At 37.3% G+C, this 15,998-nt stretch overlaps 1 protein-coding gene across 2 annotated transcripts in view; it reads left to right on the top strand.

Moving 5' to 3' along the window:
* LOC124172319 (zinc finger protein 33B-like) overlaps window positions 1-15,998 on the top strand; it is a 72,893-nt gene that overhangs the window by 31,739 nt on the left and 25,156 nt on the right. Inside the window, exon 7 of one of the 2 annotated variants that reach the window (XM_046551762.1) lies at window positions 13,592-14,974. The exons of the other annotated variant lie outside the window; for it this stretch is intronic. Within the exon in view, the coding sequence (XP_046407718.1) occupies window positions 13,592-14,775 (1,184 nt within the window). The 3' untranslated portion in view covers window positions 14,776-14,974. Of the gene's footprint in view, window positions 1-13,591; window positions 14,975-15,998 lie in introns of those variants that run through there. 2 annotated transcript variants of the gene reach the window in all.

Raw genomic sequence — 15,998 nt, forward strand, 5'->3', positions numbered from 1 at the left:
CCGACACTCACCGCTTAAAGCATGTGAGTGACTGGCCAGCTACTAGTTGGCTGGGACTCTACATGGCCGCGAACTACAAGTGGGTGCGGGCAAGCTATACCTCCGCCACTATGTCTTATTCCTTAATTTATTTTTGTTCTACAACATAATTATTTAACATATTCAGTATTTCGTCATATAACTGTGTTTCACTACATTTTATCGTCATCTACCTCATTATGAAAATAAAAAAATAGATGCTACAAAATGCTATACTGAAAGTGCGATTGCATAAAAATGAAAGTGTGATTTTCACGTAACTCTAATCATGATGCATTGGAAGGATTGAAATAGCGATAGCTGTGTTCTCCATAGATAAAAAGGTGGGCTCTACGGCCTCAATCTCAACTGGGGAAATAAAATCTCCAATGGCCGTAACATAGGACCTCATCACAGGTATAAATAAAACACTGTGTTGCTATGCTGCATACCAACACAGTGTTTTGTTTATACCTGCGACGAGGTCTCCTGTTACAGCCATTGGACTTTTTATTTACCCAGTTGTGTTCTCCATGTTTAATAATCACATTTTATTTCATGGATCTACGTTGATTACAAATTACAAAATATCATTCCATTACCTTCCATTTAAAAGAGAACCACAGAAAAAATATACAGAGAATAGGAGCACTATATTCGGAAAATTAATCAAATGGAAGGGGTTAATTTGTGTTAAGCACTGTTTCTTATACGCATTAATTCATGATTTGAGCAAAATTTTAAATTATTTTTCCGAAAATTGGCACCACGTCAATTGAAGTGCTCCATATTTCAATATTGCCAGTCTTGAAATAATGAGCGTGTTGACTATATTTTAGTATAAGTACGAAGTTCACGGTAAAGCTGCGAGGGCTGTTTTTTACCATAAAATAAACCAAAATCATTTGTTTTCTCAAAATTCTTTTACATTTAGTATTTTCTTTATATTTCCCCATAGTTAACTTGTTTGTTTCGGCACTTAGCACTCCTTCAAACTAACAAAAGTTTCGAAACCCCTCTTCAAAGAAGAACCTCAGATCTTTCATCCGCTTCAAAGAAGTTTGCCGCCTGTCTTGACAACCAGCTGGGCTATTCTGGTAAATGGGGCCATATGTATGGCTGGCCATAAGTTTCTTATGGCCTGACCCAAAATTATGGCCTATACTGACTCCACTCTTGAGAGGCCATATCGTATAGCCCAGCCAAAAGTCTTAATGCCCTTTCTGCAGGCGAGTATGAGAATTATAATTGGTGCTATAAGTTGGATTCACTTTTTTAAACACTTGTCATTTTTTTGAGAAGGTGGTTAGTTCCAACGTGGATAAAAAATTAATTCCATGTTCCTTAACCGAAATGGAATCTTAATAAAGGATAAATGTGGATTTTCTTAGACCTATTTACGGCCAAAGTTGCGGAAACGAAACATTGGGAAACGCAAAAAAAAAGTTTCAATTGAATTTTATTCATATTGAATTCGCTTTTTTCGATAAAAGTAGGTTTAAACTGATTTTTAGTGAGATTACAATTACATTTCATAATTATTTTGATGTATATAGAAATACTCAAAATGTGTCAATTTTCAAGTCACCTGTTAAGCAAGATAAATAATTTTTCCTAAGAATAACTATTCCCTTTATTAAGTTTTTTATTCGTCCATATGGTCGTCAAACTTTCAATTAATAGATGTTAAAGCGTATATTACGTCAGGGAGTCAACATTAAGCGAAAATCAGATCCGGAAAATAATGTTGCGTTTTCGCAACGTTGCACAGTGGGCGGAATACCCAATCTAGGCGGAAAAAAATATTTTTTTCTAAATTTGGGAAAAATATGAACTATCTCCATATTTTTGTTAATTTATTAGTGAAAATTATTAGCCAATGATATTTTTAAGTATAAATTCGCTTTAAACTCAATTTTAGCCATTCAATACCATTTAACGGTAGTTAGGGTCTAGTCCTAAACCAGCGGTTTGACAATGGCAACCTTGCATGCACATCCGATAACGGTGCTTCCTTTTACTTGCCCAGGAATTGTGATTGTCTCCAAAATTATATCTTCCAAATCGTAGAAAATAATGGCACTTTTGTTTGCGGGGGAGGCGGTTAATGGCAGTACATGCGACAGCGTACGTGCGGCTAACAAAGAAACTTACCGTGATCACCCGCCTCCACGAATTCGATTCCGCACAAATTTTGTTGATTTTGACTGAGGCAGAAGTAAAATATAGAAAAGAGATATAAATGATTTTATTGTATACGATCAGGTATTCAAATCATTCCTCAAGACAAAACAAAAACAAATATGAGCAGAGCAAGGCTACAAACATTCAAATAAAATAAAATATCTATTTCATTAATTCACTCAGTACAAGCGAAGAAGAGCAAAATAATAGTTGATACAAATGGTAAAGGTGGCTAAAAGTTTAATTAATATTAATATAAGAGTCAAAATTTTGAATGCATGTAATTTTCCCTGCGGTAGAATGATAATATTCACAATAACGTTATCATATTATTAGTCACTGTCTGACGTTTCGATTTCACTGCTATAATCTACCTCACTATCTCCTGGTTTCACATGGCTCTTTTAATAATTACAAAACTTCAGCAGAAATACCATTACTTTTCTTTATACTTTGTTGACGTTTGGATGAAATGAGAGGATCTGAATAAATTAGCAACCTAATGAAGGCATCCTCAATATTTGCGGAACGAGAAATCTTCATAGCATGCCTACTCCTAATTTTTAAAAATCCTTTTCTCTTGCCTCCTGTGCCTCATCTGACGACTGTCCAATAGGAAGAATGGCTGATTCTATTATGGAAGCATCATGTATTACTTTTATTGGCCGGCAGAATTCAGTGGACGACGGTTGTGGATTTTTCCACAGTATCGTTCAATTCCCCACTAGTCCCTGCATTTCATATAATTCTAGAGGTACGAGAGAGATGACAAACATAGATGAATCATTCTGAGCACCCTCGTTAAGTTTCATAGCGCTGTTTATATACGCTTTGACCACTGCTAGCGTCACACCCCCATATCAACATTAAATGCAGTTCTCTCTTAATAGTGCACTGCATGAGAACATCCTTTTGCACTAGTGCAATGCGTTCGATTGTGTGGTCCAAAAGAGCTAGTAATTTATTTCTGCACACCTTTCTGGTACTTTTAAAGCTTCCTTAGGAGGATAGCACTGCAATTTTGACTATTTTAACACATCATAAGACGGGTAAATGTTGCTTAATCTGTCATTCGATCCTGTCCTGATTCTCGTGTACTGCGCCTTTGTCAGTCCAGTTTCAATCAGAAGCGCTAGCGCCTCCTCTCCAGGTATTGTGTGTTATGGGGGCGAATTGTAGGCTTTCTTTAGTTTATTAGCCCTACTAAGTAGTTTGGGTAACTGCTCTCACCATAGCTGCAGCGTCTCGTTTCCCAGAAGAAAGGAGAGAATACTGGGCCGCGAACACGATTTCATCCTCTGTGCGCGACTTAATCAACGGCTGCACTCTCGTCCGTTTCGCTCTATCCGTGCAATGTTTGAACACTTTTCTGGGTCTTCCCTTGGAAGTTGATGACTTAGCTTCGGCACTAAAGTTAATTCTGAGACGTTTTTCTGTCTCTTTTTTGGGCAGGAGCAATGGGTTTTGAAGCCACGTATTATATTTTTTTAAACGCCACTTTTTTTAAACGCCTGGCGTAATTGTTTAAAAAATTCCTAATAGCTACACTGTTACACTTCTTAGCATCAATTTTACTGTGACTCAACTCAAATTTTTTCATTAAATAATCTGGTAATGAGTCTTTTGTCTCGATTTTGTCGTGAAGTAGGCTACATAGCTCTCCGTGCGTCACGACAATGCTCTCCATGTCGCCAGAAAAAAACACAAAAACTACATTTCCGCACTTTTCCGCACCAAATCCTTTTATGGTCTCATTTTTAAATACATTCTCTAGACATTATTACTTAAATTAGCTTGACATCCCTAGAACATTTTTTTATAAGTCAAACCAAACATTTGGTATCACAAAAAATCAAGTATTTTTGCAATGTTTATTTCAAAAAACAGTACAAAATTTGAAATGGCAAATGTAACACTAAATATCATGAAAAACGGTGGAACATACCTTTAAAATAGTAATCCAAATTCTACATATATGCCTTTTGCACTGGTCACCTTACTGCAAGCTCTTCACTTCACTGTCAAAACACAACTGAGCCTGGTCGGAAATTGGTCTCCGTAGAAAGGGTGCCTTTAAATAGCCATAGCGGCGCTATTTTCCCGAGGGTAGTGACCTCAATGGTGAAAAAGGGTGCTCCAACTATCCCAGGATAAGGCTAACGGCAAAAATTGTCCCAACTGTAAAGTCGGTTTTTGGACTTTTTTCCGCCTAGATCCTGGATTCCGCCCACTGTGCGTTGGCAGGATCCGATATCTATAGGCAGTTATGCAACCCGCATTAACACAAATTTCCGTCTCGTAGGAATATGCCATTTTTACCGTCAGATATAATCCTACGCCTTTTTATGCCGCGTATGTGACAGATATCCTCATATTTGATAATTAAAATTCTTAGATATTATATTTCCAATGAGAAGCTGCATTATTTTACCTAAATCCAATATAAATTGAGATGCATTATGGTTTGAAATAAATGAGTCAAAGTGAATATTTACAGAAGATAACATATTTTCCAGTTTTTAATTGACATTTTTTCACAGCAGATTAAATTACAACTAATAATGACTATTTATCGAATGCATGAAATAATTTCAGGTGCAATGGAACACAAAACTTTGTACATTCATTCCGAATTAGTCCATCCTTACTTCATGATTCAGCGATATCACCGACTTCCACAACAAGATATTGGGTGAAAGAAGACGATAAGGCATAGATTTGATTCGGAAATGGTTGAACCATAACATATTTAGATAAATAAAAAATAATCTACACTTTTCAAACAATTCCTGTCTGGACAAAAATTGTCAATCCATGTCTGGACATATTTGTAAATTATGACCTCAATTTGACGACTTGAATGAATAATTATTAGAATTCGGAATATTTGTGTATCATTTTTCAAATGATGAGCAAATGGTACCTTACATTGGTCACTACAGTGCATAAATGTTCTTTAAAGCAAGCCTTTTAGATTTCGCTTTTAACTTTGGTGCTAATGTTATTCAGATGGTTTTAGGGTTCAACCTGGCAATAGGAAATTACTTTGCTCGAAAGTTAGGCTTGGAAGCAAGTGTTATTCTGGAATTCCTCAAGGTTATCTGTGAATCATCAAATCATCGCATGTTTCTTGATAACTTATTTTCATCTTCCAGATTATTTATTTTTTTGAAAGAAAAATGATTTTTTTGTCACTGGAGGCATCCGTTAAGATATAATGGAGGAGTGCCTGATAAAATTTAGTAAAACCATCAGCATAAAGCCGAGAGGAACATGAAAATAAACATTTGATAAAGCTAAAGGTCTTAGTATTGTTCGATGGAATGATAACTAGATTGTCCCTGTAGACAGCAATACAAGTTCTGCTCTTCGATTGGGCACAGGGAAAGTTTCAGCAGGAAAAAGAAAATACTATTCCACAGCCTCGTGTTATTGGGGAGTATAGTAAATACATGGGAGGTGTGGAACTACTTGATAATGCAAATGCAAATTACCACACTAGAATTCGGAGGAAAAAAGGTCCTGGTTTATCAACTTACTGGACAGCGTTTGCACTAACACCAGGAAATTGTACAGGTTATGCAACGGAAGTAAATTTCTCTGGTATACTTCAAATCGTATCTAGCAGGGACGCATCTAAAAAGTGAAGTGAATCAGTCAGTAGATGAAGTATCTCTATGCGATTCACGTCCATAAATATTGAAAAAGGTCGGCGATATAATTTATCGCGGATTCGTGAAGCATGAAAGGATGGATTTGGCTTTAGAGTTCAGACCAGAAGTAGTTGCTGAAACGAGAGTGTAAAAGCCAAACCATATCTGAATGTACAAAATTTAGTGTTCCATTGCACCCAAAATGCTCGAGTATTTCATAAATAGTCATTAATTGTTGTAATTCAATCTGCAATGATAAAATTAATGTCAATGAAAAAATATGAAATTCATGCTCTTCTGAGAAAATTTTCGCTTTGACTTATTTCTTTCAAACCATAAAGCGTGTCTATTTTATAGTGGATTTAGGTAAAAAAATGCAACAATTTATTGGAAACATAATATCTAAGGATTTTATTTATCCAATATGACGATATTTGTCATATGCGTGGCATAAAAAGGCATAGGATTATATCTGACAGTAAAAACGGCAAATTCCTATGAGACGACAATATATTGTAATGCGGGTTGCACGACTGCCTATAGATGCCGGATTCGGCCAATGTTGCAAAAACGCAACATTTATTTTTTATCATAAGCAAATTTTTTCGAAGGCCCATATTTTCAATTTACCTTATTTAGCATGTTGTTCCGTAAAATGAAGAGAAAAAATTGTGTATTTTCAAGTATTTATTTAATCGGCCGGTAAATGTTTTAAACTCTGATCTGATGACAGATGCTGGATATCTTTAAAAAAAGTGAAGAATTCAAATCACAGACGAGAGGAAGCATAAGAAATTTGTAAACGAACCTACGCACGAATTTTGTTTGCTAAAAATCCATGAAATTTAAAAAATCCTGAAAAGATTTATACTTCTAATATTAAATCGGAGGAAATTACGGCTACATTTCCATGATAGTTAGCTATGCATATCAACAATGCAGTGGTACAATTATATAATGTTCAACGGTTAGTGAATGCCTGACATAGGTAATCTATACCATGTATCTCTCAGGAGGGTTTCTGGATTCTACATGCAGGTAGATAGACCAAAATGGGCAGAGATTATTGCTACTGAATAATTTACGAAATCGACAGTCAGATACACTGAGATCATTGTAAATATAACACTTACGTTTGCAAATTTTTCGCAAACAGACATGCGTAATAAATCTTCATTAAATGTAATTCTTATGATGCAACACCAACTTCTAAATTTATGAACTTTTCTGCCACTTTTCCATACATCACTATAAACATGAAGGCAAACGACTAGTTAAAATAAAAAATGTAATATTTAAACAAAGTTAGAGTGAAAATTTACTGTCACCCTTGCCAGGTGCTACGGAATATTTTTTCTTTCCCTGAAAGAAGTTTTTTTAGGAAAATGAAATATCCTAATATGTTAACATAGGCAGCAATATAAAATTTATACTTATGGAGCTCAAAGAATGAAGAGATGTCCCTCTTTATAGTTCTTTATATTTTAAAAATAAAATGAGCAATAATTAGACAAAGTTCTAAAAACATCTAATATATAGTGCAAATATGTGGTCTAAAAAATGTACGAGGGTGGTTTGAAAAGTTCTCAGAATGGAATAGAAAAAATGTTCTTACATTACTAAAACTTACTTTATTTTTCAATATAGTCTCCTTGTAGATTACTACATCTGGTCCAACGATATTCCAGTACCTTGATCCTATCTAGAAAATGAGATTTCTCTAGGCCTACAAAACAGTTGTCAACTCCGGCTATCAGTTCTTCATTTGAAGTAAATCATTTTATCCACCAGGTTCACCATCAAAAAATTTCAGTTTTGGGAAGAGATGGAAGTCTGACGGAGGCACATCAGGTGAATAAAGCGGAAGTGGCAACAATTAATACCATAGTTCATGTTATTTTGCAATGGCGACAGCACGTATGTGCAGGCGCGCATTGTATTGATGAAAGATGACTTTCTTCCTTGCTAAACCTGGTCTTATTTCCCGTACATTTTGTTGCAATTAGTCCAAGAGGTTTTCAGCATCCTCGAGTAATTGTTTGCCTAGTGGGGAGACAATCTATAAACAGAATCCCCTTCGCATCCCAGAACACTGATGTTATGACCTTTCCAGTCGAAAGAATAGTTTTTCCTTTCTTTGGTGATGGATAATCATCGTGTTTCCACAGCTTTGGCTGTGTTTTTGTCTCTGGGGAATAGTAATGGACCCAAGTTTCATCTTTGGTCACAAACCGGTACAAAAAACGAGTTCGTTTTCCTAAAACGGGTCAAACATTGTTCCGATATGTCCATTCTCATGCGTTTTTGATCCAGCGTCAAGAGTTGAGGCACTCATCTTGCAGTTAATTTTTTCATTTCTAATTTTTCCGTTAAAATATAATATACCTTTTCAGATGACATTTGGCAAGCGAGAGCAATTTCACCCACTTTCAATCGGCGATGCTCCATTACCATTTTGTGCACTTTTGCAATGATTACTGGAGTAGTGACACTTCTTGGCCGACCTTTGCGCGGACCATCATCTAAGTTCCCCCGACCAAATTTAAATTCTTTTGTCCTCTTGGCAACAGTTGACTATGAAGGAGCAGAGTCCCCTAGTGTGTTATGGGAATCGGCATGAATATCCGTTGCTTTCATACCTTCCTTTACGAAGTACTTAATCACTGCACGAATCTCTATTTTTTCCATCTTCGCAAATCACTATGCGGGAACAACAAAAAAGTCACGCCACCGACACAGTTCTATTCCACGAGCATTGACATGGTATGTGTTTACAGCGAACAGACCTATGAATATCTATTCAAGGAGCTAGGCATAATGACATTGTATGGTCAAAATATATTTAAATGTCTTATAAATGTAAAAATGAACCTGGACAGACATGAAACTGTTAGTGACGTTCACCATCATAACACTAGGCTAAAAAATAATCTCATTCAGCCTCAATGTAGGCTGTCAACAACAAGCAAGTCTTTTGACCATGTAAAGCTATGCCTTTTCAACCACCTACCCCGAGAGGCCAGAGACTGTTAATTACCCAAGTTTAAGCGTTGTTTCCACCTATGGATATGTAGCCAAGCTTTCTGCTCTATGAATGAATTTCTTGAATGCAGTACTCAGAATTGTATTATTTAGCTCTAGTATTTCATTGACTTTGACGAAGACTATTGCATTGTATTGTGTTTAACGATGAATAAATCATTATTATTATTATTATTGTTATTACGTGAAAAGCTCGTTGCACTAGCACTGAAAACTCGTGGTGATTCCGAGAACTTTTCAAACCACCCTCGTATATTTAACATAATTTTGCGTGAAAAAAATTAAAACAATGAAAAAGATGAAATGGCGCATATTAGCTACATTATGATAAGTATCTCATTTATAAATATCGATAAAAAATAATGGCATATATTGAGGTGGAGAGAAAAAAAAGGATGAAAAATAGAGAGGTGTCCGCGCCATCACTTCCGTTCAAATAGTGCTACAGTATATTCCGTTTAATGGGTCCACCGGTTACTTGGGGCAGCCGCTTAATTGGGGCATATCTTGTAGAACAGAACCCAATAGAGGAATATCCCAGAGTATTCTCCGCTTAATTGGCACTGCATGTCGCTTTATTGGGCCAAGAGTCGGCAACATAGACTCTATACTCGCAAGAAATTAATTTTTTTTGTTTTCAGAATACTATTTTTTTATATTTTCCTCCTTTGATTTACTCTTATTTTCCACAAATGCTCCTATTTTGCCCTGTTTTGAAAGCTCTTGTTGTTATTCTATCCGCAAGAGGATAGGACTTTTCTTTAATATGACCTAGTAAACGACATTCATTCAGCGTCGCCCGAAGCTGTGAAAAATATTTTTTTTACAAAAATGTTATAATTCTTAAAAATCATAATAAATTAACTAAACTCGCTGGTATTAATCAAATTTATAGTTTTATAAACTTATGTTGCATTATAAACATTCTTTAGTCTTCTTTCTATCATTTCAACATTTGTTTATGCCCATATACAGGATAATTCGCCTAATTATGGCAGCCGCTTAATTGGGGCAAAGTGCACAAGTCCCGATATGTCCCAATTAACCAGAATCTTCTGTATTTTCAAATGGTGCATTCGATTCGACAGAGGGAAGCTTACTGAAGGCCATACACATGATCGGAAAAGTCGGAAGTGGATATTAGTGACGTACGGCGGCAGAGAAGAGGGCTCGTGGACCGACTGGCAGAGTATGTCAATATGGTAGCTTCCTTCATCAAAGAAAACGAAAGGCTTTGGTTGTGATTCGTTACCCACCATTAGTGTATTGATATTGTAGAAATTATTTGGTTTTAGAAACCCCAGTTTAGACAAATGACGATGGTCAGTTTTAACTGCATTGGAAAAAGGCCAGGTGGGCGCCCATGCGATTCCACTCAACGTGACATCACAGGGACCTAGTTTCTATACGAGTAGATAGGAGTTTTACATCGTCTGAGATTACCAATGCATGCATGAGGCACAGAGCTCAGGGAAACATGTCTTAATAATCACCTATTGAAACTGCCTATGGTCGGAAAGTTTTCTTCGTTTTATAGGGTGTTAATAATCCTTCATTAAGCCAAGCCCTACCTGCTAGCAGGGTACTCTGCTACCTGGTAGCAGCCAGCATCGCTATCTGGTAACAGCCAGCATCGAAGCGGCACACAATATCCTCGCCCCAAGGTCACCTCACATGATGGAAGCGGGAACCAGAATGACGACACTCGGTGTTTTCCCAGCATTCATACTTAGCCATCGTCTTTTCGTGCACTTGAAAATTTTCACTTTTCATTTAATCGCGAAAAATAGATATCGTCGTCTAAAAATCTAAAAGCTTTAAATGCCTACTCCAGGAGTAGTAATCTTTCGATTTAGACAATAAAAAAATAAAAGGAAACCACCCTATTGATGTGCTCCGTATCTTGGCTTGGACGGGACCATGTCAATTGAAGTGCTCCATGCTGAATGTGCTAAGCATTTTGCGGCTCCACCCTAAGTGAGGGCAGAAATGATAGGTGTATAATTTAGGATATAGGTAACGTATGATAGTTAACTTAATGCTTCGATGACGATGATATTCTGGCTTTTGTGTATTGCTTTGAAATTTGAATGTTTTCTGAAGTTTTTGATAATTCATCTCAGATAAATTTGAAATTGCAAATGTAGATTAACTTGTAAGGATTGCTATTGGAAATGGGAAAATCGTCAGTGAAAAGTAAAAATACTGAATCGTCACGGAAGATTATTTGTACACGACCTGATAGGAAGTAATTGCTGCTGTTCTTAGCTTTTTATAGTGATGTCTGCAAACTGATGAAATGAGAAAATGAAGTAATTTCTAGCATTATCTACCCATGAATCCGCACCGCGGATAATGCTAATAGAAACGGACCGCACCGTAAGTGGAGGATCAAGGACTTAAATTCTGCATTAAAGTCTTCTCCTAATTCTTTAGAAAATGAATGTGCGGAAAAAATGAAAAAATTGAGTTGCTACTCTCCAACTGAAGTTTTTTCATGATTTTGTGTTAGAAAAATTATATATTTATCAAATAAAAATTCTGTTGACCACGACAGGCATAGCTTTTGTCCATCAATGATAAGTATCATAAAAAATCTGATTTTTTATTGTATCTGGTTATCACCGACTTCCACAACAAGATATTGGTCCAAAGACGACGTTAAAGGCATAGATTTGGTTAGGAAATCATTCAGCCGAAACAGATTTAGATCAATAAAAGAAAATTTACACTTGAGACAATTCCTGTCTGGACAAAAATGACAGATTTGTAAATTATGACCTCTATTTGACGACTTGAATGAGAAATTTTTACAATTCGGAATATTGTCACATAATTTGTAAATTGTTGACTAAACATACATCTAGAAGGTACCTTACTTTGGTCACCACAGTGCAAAATTGTTCTAAAAAAACAAGCCTCTAAGATTAAGCTTTAAACTTTGGTGCTTATGTTCTTCAGATGGATTTAGAGTTCAAGCATATGGTGGGTGAAGGGAAATGACTTCAGTCGAAAGTTACGCTTGGGGGCAACTGTTATTAGGGAATTGTTCAAGGTTATCCCTGAACCCTCTAATCATCGCATGTTTTTCGATAACTTCTTTTCATCGTGCAGACTATTGTTTTGAAAGTGTAAAGTCATGTACAAAGTTTTGAGTTCCAATGCACCCGAAATGCTTTCATGTTTCATAAATAGTCATTATTTGTTGCAATTCAATCTGAAATGGTAATAATGTCAATTAAAAACTGAAATACATGGTCTTCTGAGAAAATATTCCCTATGACTCATTTCTGTCAAACCACAATGCATATTTATGTTATTGTAGATTTAGGTTAATATTACTACATCTCACTGGACGCATAATATCTAAGAATTTTAACTATCAAATGTTACGATATCTGTCAAATACGTGGCATAAAATGATGTAAGAATATATTTGACAGCAAAAATGGGACATTCCTACTAGACGGCAGTACATCTATGGTAATGCGGGTTGCATAATCGTCTATTGATACCTAATTCTGCCAAAGTTGTGAAAATGCAGCATTTATTTTTTACCATATGGATTTTTTTAGGACCAATATTTTCAATTTACTTTATTTAGCGTATTATGAGGCCAATTAAGTGAAAAAATGGTATATGTCCAATGTCCATGTATTTTACTCGGCCAGTAATGAGTTAATGACACCATTTTTCAATGTTGGTGGTTGGTTTCAGGAAATGTTGTATAGGTAACATTGTCTGCTTGAACGAAACACTTAGCAGTGGAGATGCAATGGGTTAACGAAACATATACAGGGTGTCCCATTCATCTTTACCACCCGAATTAACTTTTTGTCCAGATGCATATTCAAAAATGTGTCAAGCAAATGTTCATAAACTGTCAGTGGGATATTAATCAGCATGATTGCCTTTCTTGTAGCTTTGTTATTTACAAAGATATGAACAGCGGTATGTCTTCTTTAAATGGCACCCTATTCGACAATTCAACCGACGATGGTTGACTGATTGACTGGTGTGCATTTTACTGTTTTCATTTGTTCACTGCCAACGTAAGCAAGTGGAGTAGTTCCAATACCCGCGTAAGTGCTAGTGAGTCAGTCATTTTTCATAACACTGTGTTTATGTTAATGGTCCACTGTGAATACGTCTTTGGGAGAGGAAATGAATTACCATATAAAAAAATATAGGGTGCTATTTAAAAAATACAACTCTGTTCATATCTTTGTAAATAACAAAGCTATAAGGAAGGCAATCTTGCTAATTAATGTCCTCCTGACGGCTAATAGACATTTGCTTGACACATTTTTGAATTTGCATCCGGACAAAAAGTTATTTCGGGTGGTAAAGATAAATGGGACACCCTGTATAAGATCGAGACGAGAACGGTTTCCCTCCCATTCTCTCGAAAACACTCCCAGTAGGAGGAGTGAAACGTCGAGCAGATACTGTTACCTACGCAACATTTCCCGAAAGAAACCACCAACATTGATTAAAGAAGCTGTGAAAATCTTCATACAAAAAAGACACCATTTGTACTTGTGCAGCAACTAGCTAAGGGATTAGTTGAAGTGGATTTCTTAGCATCTATCCGACTGTTTAGATTATCTGTCCAGGAGCTTTTAAAAATAAGATCGATGAGTCATAAATTTCATGATTGACTGTTAAATTCGTAATGTAAAATTCTTTTCTAGTGCTGCCAGATCCTAGTAGAGTGCCTCTGCAAAAAGAGTCAACTTTATATCTGCTTCCGCAAAGTTATGTATGGATCGATCAAAGCAATAACTGCATTGCTTCCTCAGCCTTTGAACCACTCATTGAACCCAAGAGTGAAACATGCCATGTGGGGGAAGGAAGGAATGTGATTTATAGAGACTTTGAAAAATGTGGCACTCTTCATGCTGATGAGAGGACAATTTCCTCAATACCGAATGATGGACAAGATTATAAAATTAATTTTGGCACCAGCAAATCAGACGTTGAAGCAGAATCATCAATGGGGAAAGATGAGTCTCTCAGGACCCTTGTATCAAGTGAAGAATGCAGTATTTTTTGTGAGCCATCCACTTCGAAGACTTTAAAAGTGCGGGGGCAAAAAGGAAATGAGCCGGTTATGGAAATCTGTGGAGGAATATGTGAGAGGGAAAGTGTGAGACAGGAGAGTGAAAGTGTCGTTGGAGATGGGAAAACTCGTACTCATAGAAGGTCCTGCAAGCGCTCCTCTGGTGTGAGAAAATTGAACAATCAAATGCGTGCTAGCACAAGTGAGACAACCTTCTCGTGCAATGTGTGCAGCACGATTTTCTTTGACGGTTCTGTACTCCGGCAACACATGTTGACGCATGCAGCAGAGAAAGCTCATTTATGTGGTGTGTGTGCCAAGTGTTTCCCTACAAAGGCGCGCCTCATCATACATACCCGTACTCACACAGGAGAAAGACCATATCCATGCAGTGAATGCAAAAAGTCTTTCATGACAAACAGCCACCTCACCATTCACAAGCGTTCGCACTCGGGAGAAAAACCGTATTCGTGCAGCGAATGCGAAAAGTCTTTCACAATGAGCAGCCACCTCACCATTCACAAGCGTATTCACAATGGAGAGAGGCCCTATTCGTGCAGTGAATGCAAACAGTCTTTCTACGAGAAAAACCGCCTTGTCGTGCACCTACGAACTCACACCGGAGAGAAACCATATGCATGCAGTGAATGCACCAAGTCATTCTCCAGAAAGAGCAACCTAGTCAAACACTTGCGTGTACACACTGGAGAAAGGCCATATGCGTGTGGCGTTTGCTGCAAATCATTCGCCCAGAGCCATCAGCTCAAAACTCACGCGCGAATACACACGGGAAAAAAATCACGCGAACTCATTTGATTTGGGACTTTATTATAAGCCATAGAGGCTGAGTGGTGAGGGCCTATTCTGCTTACATTTTAAGGCTGATTATTCAGATGGACATTGTCTTTGCCACGTGTCTCGTGGTTATGGATTGAGGAGTTGGATGTAAACAGGTGCCTATTGTTCTCACAAAAGTACAGCAATTCAAGATTTAACCCTCTCGAGACGGCGGAGTTTTCGTCTTAGCATGACTGCTGTACTGAGCCCCAAGAGACTCTTCTTTCTCGTGGTACGGAGCATTTTTGGAGGGCATTTGTTAAGAAGGGTCTTGCTGAACCATTTTCGACCCCTCCACGCGGGGACTTCGCATTATCTCGGATTCCGAGATTAGTTGTGCTCCCTCCTTTCTGGGTTTACGACCCTACCTGCGGCGTTGGTTCACGGTCAACTTATGTGATGCTTATATGTATTTAGCACATGGATAATTGTTGCTTGTACGTTAATTGCAGACTTTAAATTGAATTCCTCATTTTTATCTGAGCATTGCCAATTTTTAAACGAAGTTCTAAGGCCATTATTAACGCATTTAACGCAGCATCAATTTCCATGTTGATGTTTATACATAACTCGAGATAAAGGTTAATATTTATCTTAGAATTTCGTTTAAAAATTGTAAACGCTGCTCAAAAGACAAATAATTCAATTCTTAGTGTATATTTCTTGAGAAATGAACAAATATTTATTTCGAAAATTGACTGTATAAGCAATTGAATGACAGCTGTCCCGTACCACTGAGAGGGGTTCTAAAAGACGAAGGGTCCGGGTACCTGCTCCCGGATTCCGAGGGTTACTCCTAAACCCCGAAGCATTGGGTCCTTAGACAAAGACGTCGTAAACCCACGACCGTCCTAAAAGGGGGGGGAGCTAGAAAACGTATATATACGACTTTCGATCTGCTGGCCGGGAAACTCTCACACGTATATATACGCCCGTCGTCTCCCGGGTCAGGAAACGTCCACACGTATATATACGTGTACAGTAGGGAAAAGGTTAAACACAGGGGAGAGTAAGTATTTTAAGTTCTTTGAATAGAGGTTAGAATAGAGCTTGAATGCCACACGCAAACACATACGGGAGAAAAATCTCATTCGTGCAGCGTTTGCCGTAGGTCTCTTCGAAGCATCCTCTGAAAACACATGTGTAGCCACACTGGGGACAAGCCACATACGTGCGGTGTTTGCTCCAAAACCTTCCCTTAC

The sequence above is a fragment of the Ischnura elegans genome, assembly GCF_921293095.1.
Source record: "Ischnura elegans chromosome 13 unlocalized genomic scaffold, ioIscEleg1.1 SUPER_13_unloc_1, whole genome shotgun sequence".
NCBI lineage: Eukaryota > Metazoa > Arthropoda > Insecta > Odonata > Coenagrionidae > Ischnura > Ischnura elegans.